At 37.3% G+C, this 19,422-nt stretch overlaps 1 protein-coding gene across 1 annotated transcript in view; it reads right to left on the bottom strand.

Annotated features, from left to right (window-relative positions):
* Window positions 1–16,929, bottom strand: part of WDR36 (WD repeat domain 36) — a 40,157-nt gene extending 23,228 nt beyond the window's left edge. The window contains exons 1-11 of the mRNA XM_053566998.1: window positions 16,521–16,929; window positions 13,893–13,920; window positions 11,697–11,797; window positions 9,807–9,924; window positions 7,023–7,155; window positions 4,718–4,772; window positions 3,197–3,329; window positions 2,778–2,953; window positions 2,335–2,455; window positions 1,803–1,868; window positions 307–393 (exon numbers count right to left, since the gene is read on the bottom strand). Coding sequence (XP_053422973.1) covers window positions 307–393; window positions 1,803–1,868; window positions 2,335–2,455; window positions 2,778–2,953; window positions 3,197–3,329; window positions 4,718–4,772; window positions 7,023–7,155; window positions 9,807–9,924; window positions 11,697–11,797; window positions 13,893–13,920; window positions 16,521–16,682 — 1,180 coding nt within the window. The 5' untranslated portion in view covers window positions 16,683–16,929. The remainder of the gene's footprint in view (window positions 1–306; window positions 394–1,802; window positions 1,869–2,334; window positions 2,456–2,777; window positions 2,954–3,196; window positions 3,330–4,717; window positions 4,773–7,022; window positions 7,156–9,806; window positions 9,925–11,696; window positions 11,798–13,892; window positions 13,921–16,520) is intronic.
* Window positions 16,930–19,422: the final 2,493 nt, after the last annotated feature.

Below are 19,422 nucleotides of genomic sequence, written 5' to 3'. Positions count from 1 at the left end.
GAGAGAAGGGCAAGGCAATTGGGGCCGCCTTACAAAGGGTCTTATTGTTTATTAATTTATATTAATAACTTTATTAATATTTATTATAGCTATTACAGAGAAGAGCAAAGCTTAAGATTACATAGATATCAAGTCCACATAAAAACAAGTCATTTTTAGTCTTCACACAAAATCAGCATGCACTTGGGTTTACTTTCTAAATATATATTAATATTTGTAAAAACATTTAACATGGAAGAAATAAATAAGTTTACAGTAAGAAATAAATGACAAAGGAGAACTTTTCAAAATGTAGTGTGAAGTTACCTGCTGCAAACTTTGTGATGGGTGGAAGTCGCACAGACATGGTATTCTGCAGTCCTTTACGTTTGACTCTCTTTTTATTTATTAATCCTGGGATTAGTTAGAACAGAGGGGAATTTGGCTATGAATCCTTTTAATGGAAAATGTCTAGAAAAGAAAAGCTATTCATTGTCATATAACTGCAATGTTCAAGATATTCACATTTAAGTCACGGACAAAACATAGTATTATTATTGTTATGTAATCATTTCTAAAGTTTAGCTTATGTAATTATTTAAGAAAATTAATTATAATGTATGAATAATCAAAAAAAGGGAAATACCATTATTTGTAGGTGGTAAGGTGGTCACAAAATCAAATAAATCAAATTAAAAGTGATAACAGTTTCACTGTGGTGAAAGAACCAATACAAAAGTGCCCAGTGAGTTCCCCACACTGCTACAATAATCAGTTAGAAATATAATGAACATAGACCACATTCAAGTATTAGCAAAAAAGTACAAAATTCCACTGAATGATTGTACATAGAACCAATAGGGAAAAAAAAAACTTCACTGAAGAAAGTAAGAAATAATTTGAACGGGTATATTATATTCTTAGATGAGAAGAGTCTTTTTTTTTTTTTTGGAGAGTCTCACTATGTTACCCTGGGTAGAGTGCTGTAGCATCATAGCTCACAGCAACCTCCAACTCTTGGGTTTAAGTGATTCTCTTGCCTCAGCCTCCCAAGTAGCTGGGACTACAGGCGCCCACCACAACGCCTGGCTATTTTTTGGTTGTAGTTGTCATTGTTGTTTGGCAGGCCCAGGCTGGATTCGAACCCTCCACTCTGGTGTATGTGGCTGGTGCCTTAGCCACTTGAACTACAGGCGCTGAGCCATGAGAAGAGTCTTAAAGATACCAAATCTGTCCAATTTAATTCCAAGGAGTTAATTTAGGAATTGATCAAAAAATAATCCTAAATTTCATCTGGAAGCATATATATGGATAAATACTCAGGATATTCACTTAAAAAGAGAGTAATTATTAATAAAACTGACAAATATTTTTGTTTAATAAACATAATTTTTCAAAGTCTAAAAGAGAATAGAATAAAATGAGAATAAAATAGAATGAAAAGAGAAAGAATAAAATGAGCTCTTTAAAACAAAAAAACTGAATAGTGCTTACTTTGCTACTTTCTCTAAGCTCTCTTTCACTTAAAAATTTTTACATTCTATAGATGTCTCAAGTGAGGTCATCGATGTCTTTTGGGTGACAGCAGTATGTTTTTAACCACCCAAGATGTCTAATTTTTTCAACAAACTTCTAGCAGCACTTTAACCACTTCTATAGCAACTTTGATCCTAGGAATCTTAACACTTCTTCCACACATGTTCTTTAATTTCATCCAAGAAAAGGGAAAATTTATTGATGAAACCTCCTCTACTTATCTCACAGAATCGTGAAATATTTCTTTTGTGACACACAGCTTATTTTCCATCTTGCAAATGACCTACCATGTCCCAAGCTCTTGTTAAATTTTTCATGTATTGTGGAGAATGACTGAAGAGTTCCATCTTGACCTGTTGACAAACACAGAAAATTTCTAACCAATAACTTTATCAAAACAAAAGACTATGTGAATCACAGATCTTATAAAATTAGATTCTACGAAAAGCTTGAAGTTTGGGACACTTTAAATGCAGAGCCAGGTTACAACCATTTCATTACAACGTTAACTGTATGTAGAATGGCACTTAGTGTGAACAAAGGATAAAATGAAAAGAAGGTACTAATAAAGTTTCAGCAGATTATTAGAATAGGCAATGGCCACATTTTCATAATATGACTATTTTGCCTCTAAGGATTAGTAAACACACATAGGACACACCAAGTATATAGACTTATCATCTATAATGCTTACCCAGTCTTCTGCATCACTTAATAGATTTTTGAGTCTAAAACAATATATAAAGGCCAAACCTAATACTGAGCAATCAACTCTCAATACCTGCTGATATAAACTAACAGTACAAAGCAAAAACTCACTTGCACTTAGAATCTGTTGTCCATTTTGTCCATAATATCTGATACTTGTGAGAGGAGCACTATGTCCCATTCTGTATCTCAAAAGACGGCCTTCACCTGTAGGACCATCAAATATCCATATCTGCCAAGAAATAAAAAGGTCAGGTTCTTCCACAATGTGCTATCTGATCTGTGACTAAATCAAGTGTCAGTGAATTAGTGCTTGCCAGGCTACTGACCCTGGAGCTACAAGGGTTGGAGTGGGGATAGGAGAAGAAATAAACTGTAACTCACACCTCACTGCAACTATGTCACCTGCTACGCTTTTTATTCATTTATAGCAGTACCTCACTCCATATTCCTTTCACATTGTAGAGTCAAGGATAATACATTAAAGCAGGTTTGTAATAACCCAGAGGGTAGGTTTAGATGAGCCAGGAAGATGATAACAATAGTCATAATACCCTGAGAGCGTTGTCAGCACCATTTGTGATAAGAAGTGGCTCTCTATGGAGAAAGGTCAGCCCAGCAATTGCTGTTGAGTGTGCATCTCTCATTTGATTGATTAATTTTTTGTCTTCCAAATCCCAGAGTCCAATATGGCCACATGGGCTTCCAGCTGCCATTACTGGATGACCATCTGTTATTAAAATAAAACACATTAAGAAAAACAGACTCCCCAAAACTAAATTCTTTTTTCTATCCTTCTAATCCATAGTTAGAAAAGACTATATGCCAATAATCCATTCATTTTTTTGTTTTGTTTTGCTCCAGCTTTGCATTCATTTCCATTAACTACAAGATGATAAAGAAAATTTCCACGACCATTAAAGTAATGCATTTAAATATCATTAGCTCTTATCAATAAAAAGTTAAAAATTACCTGTGCGAAATGAGATTGAAGTAATGGGTCCCCAGTCTTGACGAAACTTCATTAGTGTTTCATCAAATTTAATGTTGTGAATAATAACCTGACCCGACATAAGACCAATGGCAACAACATCCACAGCTGGTGCCTGAAAATTAAATTACTCAATCTTTTATTTTCTCAAGTGAAATAGCTTTAATACTTTTGACAATATGTACATTACTTATAGGTTATTAAAAAGAATAATGAAGTGTCTTCCTAAAGGTGGCAAAAAAACCTCAGCAAGTATTACCATTCTGGCACACTACAGTTGTTACTCAGTATAAAGTATTCAGAAATGATTTTTCCAAATTACTTTCCATCTTCAATCCTGCCAGTCAACGTTCTCGTCCCACCCTCAAAACATAGCTGACTTGATAAAACAACAGCCAAAACAGAAAAGGAATTTAATGGGTGCAATCACTACAGATCAGTGACTGGATGGAAACAGAAAAAGAAGATGACTCCTCTAAAACATCTGAAAGCTTGCCACATGCACGGCCATTTGTAGTCAACTACACAGGAAGAGAAGATTGTTTATACAAGGAAAGAAAGGAAAAATTTATAAAACAGACTAAAAGACAAAAAAGTTCATAATTAGCCTCTTTCAGCTAGAATGTTCTATGATTATAATTGTCTTTCAATGATCTACAAAACAATACAATAGTCCTACACACAGGCTGCTTCACTATTTGAGCACAGATCTATGTCCAATAGCATCATAGAATGGAATCAGGCTAAACATTTTATTAATTTGCCCCAAAGTGCCACTCTGCATGAAGCCCTGTGTAGAAGCTGGAAATACTAAAGCAAATATAATCCCTTGCCTTCTAGGAACCTGATCATCTGACATCTTCAGAGTCTTCTGAGTAGGCAAAAGAGGAGCAAGACTGATGGCAGTGACAGAGGATGAGGACAGCCTATCAACTGGGCAAGCACAGATGTGAATACTTAAAAAGACAAGGGCACACTGGCTACGTATGTGGCTAGTAGATATACACGATCTCTGCTGAAGTACACTCATTCATTTATACATATCTTTCAGAGTCAAAAATAAAAAGTAATTTTATTTGAACATACCACTGTTGAACTAAACATTAGGATTATGGCCGTAATTATTTCAAACCACAAATGTGAACATCCTGATAAATTTCTCTGCATGACCTACAATCTCTCTGAGAATTGCCGAACTATTCATTTCCATACTACACAAGGCACTGGATTACATACATTTGCAAAAACAAGGATCTATAGCAAGCACAGTTTTAGGGCCTAATTTCAAGCACTAAGGACCCCACAAACATTTATAACCAAAGGCATTATTGTCTGGTTTCAATTACATTTCCAAAACACTAATTCCTCAGGGTAAGCTATAAAAAACAAAAACAAAAACAACAACAAAAAAACTATGTATTGTCTTTAGTCTAAAAATATTACCAACTTCTGAATCTTACTACTAAATCTGTGTCTTCTTAGACTTAACAGAAAAACACTAACCTGCTGAAGAGCTGTTACTCCAACTTTCCATCCTGGAAATGTATACAGAAGTTTACTAGAAGAAGAAAATAATAGTTGAGAGCTATTAATAATTTTTTTTTTTTTTTAGAAAACACAATCAACTACATGTTAAAAAGTGAAATAACAATAGGTGATATTTATTAAGTTCATACTCTACCACATACTATTCTAATATTTAAGCCCAGGTCTCAAGGCCAGCAATACTGTCCATACTAATTCTAGATCCCAAGCTAACTACTATGCTATGCCACTTCAAGAAATGTTCAATTAGAAAAAAAATAAACGAGTAAAATACATTTCACATTATACATTACAATAAAAAAACTTAAAATACAGGCAGATCTCATTTTTCACTGTAATGTGTTTCTAGAAACATCATCATGGGTGGTGCCTGTGGCTCAGTGGGTAGGGCACCGGCCCCATATACTGAGGTGGCGGGTTTGAACCTGGCCCTGGCCAAACTGCAACAAAAAAAATAGCCAAGCATTGTGGTGGGCGCCTGTAGTCCCAGGTACTCAGGAGGCTGAGGCAAGAGAATTGCCTAAGCCCAAGAGCTGTAGGTTGGTGTGAGCTGTGATGCCACAGCACTCTACCAAGGGTGACAAAGTGACACTGTGTCTCTAAAGAAAAAAAAAAGAAACATCATCACTACAGAGAATATATCTGAACTATAATTTTACTTGCATATTATATAACTGTTACATGACAATGATGCTGTTCTCAATTTCAGAATCGAGTCATGAACGATAAATATTAATTCCATGAGTTTTGTAAATGGGCACAGATTAGTTTCATCAATAATTATACAATGAATAAAGAATGTAAGCATCACATAAAGAACCTAAAGAGGCCAGTGAACTGGCTCACGCCTGTAATCCCAGCACTCTCTGAGGTTGAGGTGGAAGAATCCCTTGAGTTCAGGTGATTGAGACCAGTCTGACCAAGGAGACCCTGTCTCTACTAAAAATAGAAAAATTAGCCTGAGCATTGTGACAAGTGCCTGTAGTCTCAGCTACTCCAGAGGATAAGGCAGAAGGATTATTTGAGTTTGAAGTTGCTATGACCTATGATGCCCAAGAGTTTGAAGTTGCTATGACCTATGATGCCATGGCACTCTATCTAGCCTGGGCAACAAAGTGAGACTCTGTCTCTAAAGGGAAGAAAAAAAAAAAAAACTAAAGAAAATAACCATAAAGGAACTGACAGTGTCTTAATCATTATCCCAGAGCCAAGGACAGAGTAAGTAGTCCGTGGTATTTGTTAAACTGAACTGAAACACTGATTTAAACAGTAAATATTTAATAACTCATTTTCCCTTTTGAATTTATAAGTCCTTTCGAAAGGACTATTTGAATAGTCAATTATTTTTGTTTGGTTTTTTAAATGCTACACAAAGAAATCCGAGCTGCTATCATTTTCTTTCAATACATGTTCAAATAACAGGTCGAAATATGCAAAATCATTTATATAGCCCTCCAGCTGTATCAATATTATAGTTGATAATCATATCTATGGTTGACGATGGAAGCACTTTTATCCTGAAAATCATTTCTAAATACTAGCACTAAAATAAAATGGATTGTTTTTCACCTGTTTTATTAAAAACTAGAAGCTGCCCAGTAATGATCCCATAATTATTATTTTCTAATGGATCTTATATTACTTTATTAGTGCCTTCTCTATAGGTGTATGGGTTCTTTACAATTACTATGCCATCAGCATATACTTCTTAATGACCATTTATGAAGCTGCCTAATATGTGTCAGAACCACATATGTGATGCCTCCAGCAACAATCCCCAAAATAAACACATAAACATCCCTCAGTATCTGCAGGGGTTTGGTTCCAATATATCCTCACTCCACCCACCCCCCCTGCACAAAACCCCAAATCCATAGATGCTCAAATCTCTTATGTAAGTTGGTGTAATATTTGCATATATCCTACTCACATCTTTTCATATACTTTAAATCATCTCCAGATTGATTTCTTATAAACATATAATACAATGCAACTGTTCTATAGTTACACTGCTTTAAAATTTTCATTATTGTATTGGTTTTATTTATTTATTTTTCTCAAATATTTTTGATGTGAGGTTGGTTGAATCCTCAGATATGGAACGTGTAGATAAGGAGAGCCAATTGTATTATTTATAGATAATCTTCCAAATAAATAAATAAATATGTAAGGCCAGGGAGAACTGAGAGACTTAAGTGTACATTAGGAGGTATTAGATAAAGATAAGGTGAGAACTACATTATTTGAGAAATAAAGTGCTTACTTGGATTTTACATTCCACAACTGCAGGCTTCCTTGTTCACTGCCCAGAAGTATTTTATTCAAGTAGGTACTCGGATGCAAAATGGCAGAAATTTTAAATATTGATTTATCAAAAGTTAACTGTAGGTATTCTTCTACAAAAGTAAAAGTTACAAATTATTTTTTAAAAAATAGTTTAAAATGTTTCACATACCCATTTATCACTTGAAGTTTGTTTACCATATCAAAGATTTACATGCCAGGATAAATCAAAGACTTACATATCATATGTATGCTAATCTATAAACATCCCTTGAGAAAAAAAGTGAGACACAATTTGTAAATGTAATTCAGACTGTCAAATATTTTCTATAAGTTCCAATATAAATACTATTAAAAGTTTCACTCGCTGCCAAACTAGATGACCAAAAAGAAAAATAATGATCTAAATAACAAGCAAACAAACAACAAACAGGTCAAAAGGCCAGCAAGCAAAAGGCAGGAGTGATTGTTCCCAGCAAAATGAGCTCTTCCAGAGAACGAAGAACAAAACATCTGAAAACGCAAGGGGTCCCTCAAAACAATGGAATAATAAGAGGCAAACTGAAGGACCTCTCAGTGAGAAGAGGAGGAGAAGGCACAGCCGTAGAGCGGGGCTGGCACAGCCAGTGGCCACTCATGCAAAATCATTCTTTGACACCTTAGGTTATGACTAAAGTTCCTGTGTTTGAATTTTTTTTTAATTAATATTAAATCATAGCTGTGAATTTTGTTTTTTATTCCACAGTTCATCCATGATGAAAACAAATTTTCAATAAATTTTCCAATAAATCAAAGAAGGTGCACTTCATTTAATCTTTAGGTTCACATACTATCTGGCACATTGTTGCATACTCACAGGGGTGGGTGTACCTCTGTTTAGGAAGCACAGATATAGGTGAAAATTATACACACTTTATTATGAATGCTATTTTAAAAGATCCCTGCCTATATCCATAATTAGCAGTTTTACTTAAAGCCATTCTAAATAGTTCTCTGAAGACACTGGTTCCATGTGCTGCTACAATGGCCACAAAAAAGCTGGGCCTCTCAAGAAAGAGCGAGGTGACTGAAAGAACCAGACCCTATATCCTTTTAAAGGCCTTTTAACATCCATCTGCACAGGGAGTACTTCTGAAATTTTATTCTCTCATCTTGAGCAAAGGCAAAAAAGAAAAAGTGTTTTTAATTTGAACCAGAACTTGGAGTAACTCCCAGGAAGGCAATCTTTAGGATGTTTACTAAAAATAGTCACATTGCATTGAACAATAAGATAATCAAGAGGTAATATAAGCTAATAATATAAAAAGAATAAAGAACTTAAAAAGATTTAATTCATAGTACACCCAGTCTTTCACTGAGGAAAGCTGGGTATACTCTGGGATGTTATATTTGAATATACATAGTCGCATAAACACAGTTCTGTGTAAAAATATCACAGTTAAGGCCAGGTGTGGGGGCTCACACTGATAATCCTAGCACCCAGGGAGGAGAAAGCAGGAGGATTCCCTTGAGCTCAGGAGGTTGAGATCAGCCTGAGCAAGAGTGAGACCCTATCTCTAATAAAAATAAAAATATCAGCTGGGAGGCTCGGCGCTCATAGCACAGTGGTTATGGCACTAGCCACGTACACAGAGGCTGGTGGGTTTGAATCCAGCCCAGCCAGCTAAACAATGGCTACAACAACAAAACAAATAGCTGGGCATTGTGGCGGGTGCCTGTAGTCCCCACTTGGGACTGAGGCAAGAGAGAATCGCTTAAACCCAAGAGTCTGAGGTTGCTGTGAGCTTTGACAACATAGCACTCCACTGAGGGCAACATGGTGGGACTCTGTCTCAAAAAAAAAAAAATTAGCTGGGCATTGTGACAGGTGCCTGTAGTCCCAGCTACTTGGGAGACTAAGGTAGGAGGATCCCTTGAGCCCAGGAGTTCGAGGAAAAAAACACAAATGAGCTGTGAGCTATGCTGACACCATGACACACTAGCCTGATGCCACAGAATGAAACTCTGTGTCAAAAAAAAAAAAAAAAGAGAGAAAGAAAATGGGTACAGTGGCTCGTGCCTGTGAATCTAGCACTCTGGGAAGCCAAGGCTGGTGGATGGTCTGAGCTCAGGTGTTCAAGGAGCTAGAGTGAGACCCCCATCTCTAAAAATATCTGGACATTGAGGCAGGTGCCGATAGTCCCAGCTACTCAGAAGACTAAGGCAAGAGGACAGCTTGAGTCTAAGAGCTGAGTTTGCTGTGATCTATGATGCCATGGCACTCTACCCAGAGAAATCCGGTGAGACTCTATCTCAAAAAAAGAAAATAAAAGGAAAAAGAATATCACAGTTAAGGACACATCTCCTTAGGAAAAAGACGTATATTTTCCTTCATATTATAGGATCTTCAAGTTCACTAATATAACCTCTTTTACTGAAAGTTGAAAATAGAAACCAATAATTACTCAGAGGTAATTTACCCCACAGAGAAAATAATGTAACAGGTCATTAAACTCGAGAACTGCAATGGAAAATGTATTCATTGAGATAAGCGCGTTGAAAAGGTTATAAGTAGTTAACTAGCTAAAATTGTTTACCTTTCTTACCCAGAATTATACTTATGTATGTTACTTATACATGTCGATTTTCTTTTTTTACTGTTCACACATAAAACCTCTGGCTTTTTTTTTTTTTTTTACTGTTCACATGTAAAACCTGTTTCCATAGACTTTTAACTACATACATACTATCCCAAGATAAAGCAAATAAGTTAGTTAATTCTTACCTTCTGAATATACGTGCCAAATAATAAGAATGCTGTCAACATCAACAGAGATAATATGATCTCCAAAGGGCTGTAAAAGATGAATTTCTGCCTTGTGACCATTAAAGGTACGTACTATCTACAACAAAGTTTAAAAGAAGTTCAAGTTATTACTAAGTCATAACAAGTTATTACTAAGTCATAATAATAATAATTATTATTATTCATGTTGCCTAAAAAGCATGCTAATCCTGGAGATGCTTGTGTTAAGAAATATAGCCCAATTTTTGACTACCCAAGGTTAGATGAACACATAAATAGCAAGGAACCAGGCATGTTCACCTAGTGCAGGTGCCAGCTGAACAGTAAGTAAACAATGCACTAAGAAAACACAAACGAGACTTCTGAGGCTCAGTCTTCCTACTAAAGTAGAGGAGGCATGCACACACACCTAGGTCCTTCATCCACTTCCACTACATGCCCCCTGGAGAGATGGTGGGGCTGATCTCTACAGATTCCACAGCCAACTGGCTTTCAGATGAGATGGAAAGGGCGATGTAGGGTACCTCTTTCTGCTTTGACAGTGAACTATGCCCTTACAGTAGCTGATCCCCTCCAAAACTACACTCCTATCTCCAGAGTTTTGGTTCTTATCAGGCTAATATAATTTATCTTTCTTGGTCCTATGGCCCTACAGAAATAACAACTTCTCACAGTTTGATAACCTGTGATGCCTCCCACCTCTATTTACTTCACCCTTACCAAACCTATGCAAATAGTTCCTTTACAAAGACTCTGCATCTGAACCACATATACCTCCCAGGGAAAACTACAAAGGACAATACAAAAAACAGACAACATTTTCCTTGACTCTCTAAAAATCCAAACAACTTCCAGGCAACTTACTTTCCTGCCATAGGCAGTGATGATGGAGGACTATGGAAAGAAACCTCATGCTGAGTCCCTGACAAGTACAACGATATGCCATTTGGCTATCTAAGCATCAACATTCTCACTCATTCTAGACCATTAGCACAGGTCATCTCTGAAGTTAGTTGTTTCAAGACAAACATAAATGGACGAGTATGGTAGCTCACACCTATAATCCCAGCACTCTGGGAGGCCGAGGCAGGTGGACTGCCTGAGCTTTGGGGTTTGACACCAACCTGAGCAAGAGCAAGACCCCGTCTCTAAAAATAGTCAGGTGTTGTGGTAGGCACCTGTAGTCCCAGCTACTTGGGAGGCTGAGGCAGGAGAATCGCTTAAGCCCAAGAGTTTGAGGTTGCTGTGAGCTATAATGCCATGGCACTCTACCGAGGGCGACAAAAATAAGATTCTTGTCTCAAAAAAAAAAAAAAGAAAGAAAAGAACTGGTAAATACACAGCAAAAAAGATCTCTCCTCAGCAGTGAAAAAAACACAGACTCCACATAGGGAACAAATACCTGGTTTTTAGAAAAAAAGTTACGGGCTGAGTTGTACACAATGAAAAAGCCAACCCATATAAAGCAGTGATGCAAATATGAATTTCCCAGGACAGAATTTTCAAAACATAAGTAACTAAGTCCTACCTCACCAAATACACAAAAGAGAAAACTCCCAAGATTAGACCTGACTGTGCATTAAAATTTTGAAGCTGCTGCTCAAGTAATTCTAACACTCATTTCTGATAAAGAAAACTGAAATAAAACATCCGTTTTAACTGCAGTTTTTCAGCTGAATGCTAAAAGTATCTCTTCCACTAGAACTTCTCTTCCAGAAAACTAGATACACACTAGAAAAAGAACACTGTAAATTTCCAATGCCCCAGATAAAGAATGTCAAAATCAAGTTCCCTCCACTACCATGACGAGCAACTACCAACTGCACAAGACAAACAAGTTAAAAAAAAAAATAGTTCAGTGATACCAACCTCTTTATTACGGGCAAATGCAGAGAAAACAGTCCCGTAAGCAGCAAAGACCAGCCTGCTGTCAGCAGCCATACAGCAGATATCCTGTGGAACAGAATTACCTAGGAGAAAACATAAAAGGAGGGTTTTTTAGATTTTAAACAAAGATAAACCTCAAATACACACATTTTTCATGGCTACAATTTTAAAATATATATCTATTTAAATAAAAGTTGATAAGCAGTATAAAATTTTAACATTATTTTAGGTATCTAATAATAACTGTCAAACTAAGAATATGTAATCACCTTGACTTTTCCTAAGAAAATAAATGTCTAGGATCTGTAGACATACAAATAAAATCCAAAGTAATGAAAAGAAACTTTCTGAGCTTATTTGAAAAAAAAAAAAAAAATTATCATTTAATACACAAAACCCTGGCAGATGGTCAGCCAGTCTTTATGAGAACACCTTCAGGAATACCAACTTCACTAACTCCAGGAACATTTTAAAAGTAAATCAAAACCTAGATCTCTAATTCTATCCTTTGGATCAATAAAACAAACAAACAAAACTCTACATATATTGATAATACGCCCAACCTTAAAATATTTAAAGAAAACCTGGTTTCCATTCAGTCTTCTCCAAGGCAAACAGGGTTATCAGCCTAGTTTTGTTTCATATGACAAGATTTCCTGATTCCTCTTTTACTACCACTCTCATCTCTTTCTTTTTATTTCCTCTTTTGGGGCCATAAGTTTTAATAGACAGGAGCGTCTTAGGTATTTTTCCTGCTGCATACACTGCAGTGGGGTTGTTTCCATAATACTATTTTAAAGGGTTATCATTTACTTTTGTAATCAACTATGGTTGCAGTGTCTTTCTTCTGCCTTCTACTCTTTTTGAAGTTATGCTTACTAGTTACAAACCCTAGATTCCTAACAGGTGTCCTCTGTTTCTCTCACAAGGATCATATTTGATGGTGAGAAAAGAACCTCTCAGCCCAGAGATGCCCTTTATTCTAATAACAGTTTTTTAAAAATAAACCTTCCCATGGAAAAAAATACCAAAATGTGTGAAAAGAAAAAACATTTCCTTATAGTAGAAGGAAAGATGGAAAAAGAGTATTACTACAGGTTGAGTATCCCTTAGCCAAAAGGCTTGGAATCAGAAGTATTTCAGATTTTGGAAAAAAAAAAAAAAAAAAAAAAAAAAATCACATAACCAGCTCAACATCTCTAATCCAAAAATCCAAAATTCAAAATGTTCCATAAGCAATTCTTTTGAGTATCATGTTGGTTCTCTAACAGTTTCAGATTTTGAAGCATTTCAGATTTCAAATTTTCAGATTAGGGATAATAAGCCTAGACTTGGCAACCATGGCATCAATAACTGATTCAGGAAAGTATCAGTAAGTACTAAAAGCAGGTGGTAAAAACGTTTAACGATACTAGGCTATTTATATAGTTTCAGTGCACATTACCACAAGACACTTATTAATCACAAAGAACAAAATAGTAACTTTAGAATGGAGCCTCCTGAAAGATCCCACCTTAACCAAATGATCAACTGTCACTGCCAGGAATAAGGCTAACCAATAGCATATGTCTCCTGATGTAATTTACTGTGATTCCTGCCAAAGTGTATAATCTGAATCTAATCCTAAAATGTCAAAAAAAGCCTCAAACTGAAAGACATTCTAAAGTAGCCTGTGTTCTTCAAAACTGTTAAAGTCATAAAACTCAAAGAAAGTAGGAAGAACTTTTTCAAAAAAGACAAAAGAAACATGACACAGGGCGGTGCCTGTGGCTCAGTGAGTAGGGCGTCAGCCCCATATACCAAGGGTGGTGGGTTCAAACCCGGTCCCAGCCAAACTGCAACAAAAAAATAGCCGGTGTTGTGGTGGGCACCTGTACTCCCAGCTACTCAGGAGGCTGAGGCAAGAGAATCACCTAAGCCCAAGAGCAGGAGGTTGCTGTGAGCTGTGATACTATAGCACTCTACCGAGGGTGACAAGTGGACTCTGTCTCAAAAAAAAAAAAGAAACATGACACTGAAAGCATAATATGATTCCACCCTAGATTTCTCTCTCTCTCTCTTTTTTTTTGATATGTAAGTTACTGAGACATATACACTGGATTCCTTAAGTATTCTGTAAATCCCAAATTTACAAAAAAATTAAAAAGTGCATAAATTCAGAATAAAGTTCACACTTACTTACTGCAACCAGTCTAAGTTTCTGAACCTGCTTAAAAAAAGAAAAAAAAAATGGTTAAATTGTCAGTAACAAAAACAATTATAATAACCTAATACTTCAAGATTAAGATATAGCCTAATGAATAAATGTACTATGCTGTCCTTCCTAGATCCTAACTTTCTTTAGGAAAACTTATAGTTTTGTACTATTTTACCAGGAGTAACGATGGAAGGGGCAGGCAAGCATTTTCAGTATGGATCAAACAATAAATATTTTAGGATTTGAAAACCATGTGGTGTCTTTACAACTACTCAAGCACTGTAGCATGGAAATAGGTACATACAATATATAAACAAACATGCATGGCCGTACTCCAATAAAGTTTTATCTATGGAGACTTTAATTTGATTTTCACATAATTTTCATATGTCATGAAATATTTTTTGATTTTTTTCCCCAACTATTAAAAAATGTCAAAACCACTCATAACTCCTGGGTCATACAAAAATAAACCAAGGGCTAGACTGGCTTGCAGACTGCAATTTACTGACCCTGATCTATGGTTACTAATCCAGCTCTGTCCTAAGAATTCCCCCTATCTTTCCATCTATCAAGGGATTCCCTTTTTGCCCTTCGCTTCCTTAGCTTTTCCCTGTTATATTTTGCTGTCTCTGAGTAACTCAAAGTTATTTAACCTTCCCATGGTTCAAATTCCTCGTATGTAAAATAGGGACTAAAACATTCTATTACTTTACCCACTTTATGTAATAGTTATGAGGATTCAATGAGGAAGTCTGTATAAAACAGAATGGCAAGTCATATAGTAAACATCAAGCAGTTTCTACCACCATTGACTATTAACAGCTTGTCTAGTTCCCCCTGTACAGAAAGGTAATTTGTTGGAAGTCTGAGTGGAACAATAAATAAAGCCACAGCAGCGGGATAAAGTACTTGTAAACTCAGTTAGTCACATGGACTCATTAGTCCTTTTTCTTTACTCCAAAGTTATTTTAAGTTTCAGAGACCATAGCCCAGTGCATTGCCTGATCTGGGGTAATAAGCATTTACATGCCATGATATGATTAATTTTTAAAAAAAGCATCACCATTGGTTAAAACTAGAGGGGACCTTAAAAACCCTTTCAACGCACAGATCAATAAAGTGTTAAATTGTGTTACTCTAACCACAGGATTTTTTTTGAAAGTAGCACATGGGTAGAAATGAGTGTGTATAAAACTGTGTCAGAAAAACACTTTATCAGAGATTTTAAGAACTAAGTAAGAAACTTAGAAAAGTTAACATTTTAAAGGAAATACTAACCAGCAAAAGTCAGCAAAGGACAAATGCAGAGAAAGGTAACAATAAATACTCCCACAGGATTAACGGTATTCATTCTAATCCACCCTTTCTCTACTACCAGCCTTGGCTTTCAGAAACCCAGTTGCTCCTCACCTCCGCCCTACTCTCACTTTCCTTTTCCATCAACTCAACTGGTTCTCAATTCCCAGCTCTTCTTGCTAATAATACACTCAATGATGATCCTTTATGGAAGACAACTGTACAGCATGTTTTCCAGAAAAAAAAAAAAAGACTTTTAACACTGGCTATTATTATCCTTCAGGCTCCTGCTCCCACAAAGCTTACTTTCTCTTGGAGAAGACAAAAGAAACAAGTAAACAACAAAAGATTATTTCAATGACTGATGAGGTCTTAAAGGAGAAAAATCATCACTAACAAGCAAGTAACTTAATTTTTCTAACTTACTTTTCTAGTTTATAAAAAGATGCTACAAGATGACACCTGCCTTGCAAAGAAACTGCTGCAAGGCTTAAAGTAAGTGACACTCTGTTGGTTGAAAATAGACGCCTTGGGGCGGGGCTCACTGGCTCACACCTATAATTCTAGCACTCTGGGAGGCCAAGGCTGGAGGATCCCTTGAGCTCAGGAGTTGGGAGACCAGCCTCTACTAAAAAACATAAAAATTAGCCAGGCAAGGGGGTGCGTGCCTGCAGTCCCAGCTACTTGGAAGACTGGGGTGAGTGGATCTCTTAAGCCCAGGAGTTTGAGGTTGCTGTGAGCAATGATGGGTGCCATGGCACTCTACCTAAGGCGACAAAGTGAGTATGAGACTATCTCCAGTAAGCAAGAAAGGAAATAGATACTTTGGGCAAGTTTAGGGAAATTGGATTGCTATAAGAAATGAAGACTTCCTAAATCATAATTTTATCCTGTTCAGTTCTTAGTATTTTAGTCTGAATTTCTAACACGACTTGTTAGAAATTGTGTTGCTAATTAAGCAATAAAATAGCTTACAAGTCTGTCTTTCTCATTAACAATGTAAGAAGGGGAAAAAAAGAATCTAAGGGGCTTGTCTTAATCATGTTTACATCTTCAACGAAAAGTCAATAACTATCCATTGAACAAATATCTTGCTACAAAACTGAGACGTTCTCTAGTAGTTTTCCCTTAGCCAGGCTGTCTCTGAAATTCGCCCCAGATCGGCACGTGGATGTGTGGAGGTAGCGAAATAAAACAGAGGAAGAGAAGGGCAAAAAGGGCAGGTGGGAGGAGACAGAGGGGATCTCAGGACAGAGTCTGGGGCCGGGAGGGAGGTTCACGGGAAGCGGCCGAAGGAAGAAGTCACTCACGTCATATGTATGGAAACTCTTGCCCACGCAGGTCGTCACATAGAACCGGCGCTTAAGCGCGCTGTACCGCACCACGTGTGGAATGTCATTGCTGAAAAGCCCCAAGGCTCGGAACCCAGCAAACAGCGCACTGGACGTGCGGCTTTCAGGGCCCGGTTCCATCTCCTTCGCTGTCCCAGGTCCTCTTTCAGGGCGCTCTAAAGGAAACCATGCGCTCAGCCCCTTCCGCGCGTCTCTCGGAACAAGGCGACTCCAGAGCGCTTCCGGTGCCCGCTGCCAATCGCGTGTCCGGATACCGACCTCAGTGCAATAGATAAAGTGCTCCCTCCGGAGCGCGTAGAGGAGGTGCAACTTCTGTTCCGTGGATCACAGTTTCCTGTCACGTTTCTTTGCCAAGTTCTCCAGCTCTCGGAAACTAGTCTCCCTCAGGCGGGATCGTAGGGGAACGATAAGAGCCACGTCCGGGAGAGTGGAGGAGAAACGTGATACTGTGGAGAAAAATAGAAAAATTAGCTGGGCACAGGGACTGGGCTGAGGCAGGAGAATTGCCTGAGTCCAGGAGTTTGAGGTTGCAGGGAGCTGTGATGAGGCCACAGCACTGTAGTGAGAGTGATGGAGCATCTCTCTCTCTCTCCCTCTCTCTCTTTTTTTACTGAGTTTGTTTATACTGAAATTGGAATATTAACAAATTAGTAATTTTTTACCTCCGAGTTATAGAAATATAAACAAATGATTTTAACTACTAGATATATTTTAAAGAGCTTTCTAAATGGATATAATGCCAATGTTGATTTTATAATCAGAAATAAATACTTTTGGACATATTGGTAGTTTGGAGGGAAATTTTTTTTAAAAGTTTCCTATCTGTGGACACAGGAAACAATGAGAAGCAAACTGAAAAGAGTTCCATAAGCTTTAGTCATTTTCAGCAGGAAAGAGAGAACATCAGAGAGGCAACATTTGCGTTGTGCTTACATTTGCAGACACCCCATCGGTAGAAATGTGGACAACTGTGTTATGTTGTGATTCTTATCAACAATTGTATGAAAGTAGGGCAGGGACTATCCTGTTAGGTAGAGATCCTCATGTTAAGATCCAGACTTTTCAGAGGGCAGAGGATTAGGTAGAGGAATGAATGTTCTTTGTAGGCAGCTGCTAGCCTCAGAACAAAGTAAATCAATTGATAGTGGGCTACACAGCCAACTGCACCTGTGTGCCACGCCACACAGGCACATTAGCATGACCCGAGTGTGTCTCAAAGGAAATGGTATAGATGGTGGTGAGTATCTGTGAGGTCGTCCAGGGAGAACTCTATGGACTGGCTTCACCTCATTCCCCTGCCAGATAGAAGATCCTCAGAGACATCCATGTGGTTATAAGCAGATGGGTATCTGCATCAAATAAAAAAGGCAGTGTAGTGTAATAGGAAGAAAACTGTACTAAACTAGATGTTGTCTTTTATCTATCATTGGACCCAGGACATATCACTTAACTTGTCTAGGCTGGCGTTTTATCTGTAACTGGTGATTATGGCTTGGCTCTCTACAGAAAACTGGTATCCTTGGAGCAGGTTTTTACCATGATGATAAAAGACACTGACCTGAAGAATAGCTTGCTAATGCAGTGGAAAGGGCAGTGTTCTTGACTGCCCTGGGTGAAACTTTCAATGCGATAGAGGGAAGCATTCTCAGACTCCCTGGGGAGTAGAACTGAGTACTGCGGGGTGGGAACAGGTTACTTGGGCACTTGGGCAATTTGGATGGGTGAAGATGTCTTCTAGAAAGAAAGATAAATATTAAATATTAATTTGGAACTTTGGATTATGTTAGTACTCCTTGAGATCTGCTGTCACAAGCCGTTTAGAGGTCAAAAGAGGAGCTCATCTTAATGAAAAGGGGAATCTGGGCAGCTGGTTAGAGCTACGTGCTGATGGTGGTACCTGGGTGTTGGATGCTCCACCCCACAGGTAGCTGCCACTTGCCTGACCACGGTGTAGATTTGGGAACAATCTCGACATGTGAACATGAACTAAAACAGTAGCGACCTCACTGGAACAGAAGTTCAACATATGGAATAAGCTCTTAGTGATTTATTTCCATATGCCTTTCATTTATGAAAACTTTTTTGGCATCCTAATAAGGTTTGGATCTAGCGACTAATGTGACTCTATTTGTACTTGACTATGATGAAGAGGGTCTTACCAACGATGTCTAATGAAAGAGATGTGAATAGATAATCTCTCAGGTTCCTTCCTGTTCTAAATTGTTGTTATTTTGAAATGAGAATAACTTGTTAGCCAAACTGAACATCTGACCAGTATATCCTTGAACAAGAAAATCTTGATTTATTTTATAATACTTGGCAGAAAAAAAAGAGTCTTGAGTGCTTGGGATGTTCAGATAATTAAGGAACAGATGCTAACAGAATGATGGATTGTTTGGGGTTTGAAATGTTGTGCTTACTTGTACTTTCATTTTTACTCTGGATTTCTCAATAGCAGCATACATTTCTAACCCTGTTTTGGATATGACTTGAAAGTAAACAAGATTCTAATTCCTTGTAAATATTTATTCAAATTCAAAAAGAGAGAAGAGCATCTTACTGTACTACTAAACTCATTTACTAGGCTTATTTCAATATTTTAGTTGGTAAGCCCATGAAGATAGAGATTCATTCCAATTTTGTTCATCAATACCTAACAAGTACCCAGAACAGCACCTAGAGCAATAGATACTTACTTAACAAAAAGGCTACATTTAAGGAATAAAATGTTACAAATGTAGAATGCGCTCTCTTTTGTACATCAATCCTGTGCCCTTCCAGAGTAATCATTTATGCTTTCTTCTGTAACAAGATTTATATCTCTGTCCTTTGCCCAAGGCTTGTAGTAAATTCTTTGTGG

The sequence above is a fragment of the Nycticebus coucang genome, chromosome 17 (genome assembly GCF_027406575.1).
Source record: "Nycticebus coucang isolate mNycCou1 chromosome 17, mNycCou1.pri, whole genome shotgun sequence".
NCBI classification, from domain to species: domain Eukaryota; kingdom Metazoa; phylum Chordata; class Mammalia; order Primates; family Lorisidae; genus Nycticebus; species Nycticebus coucang.
Note: the sequence above shows the minus strand (reverse complement) of the source record. Positions and strands in the feature narration are given on the sequence as shown.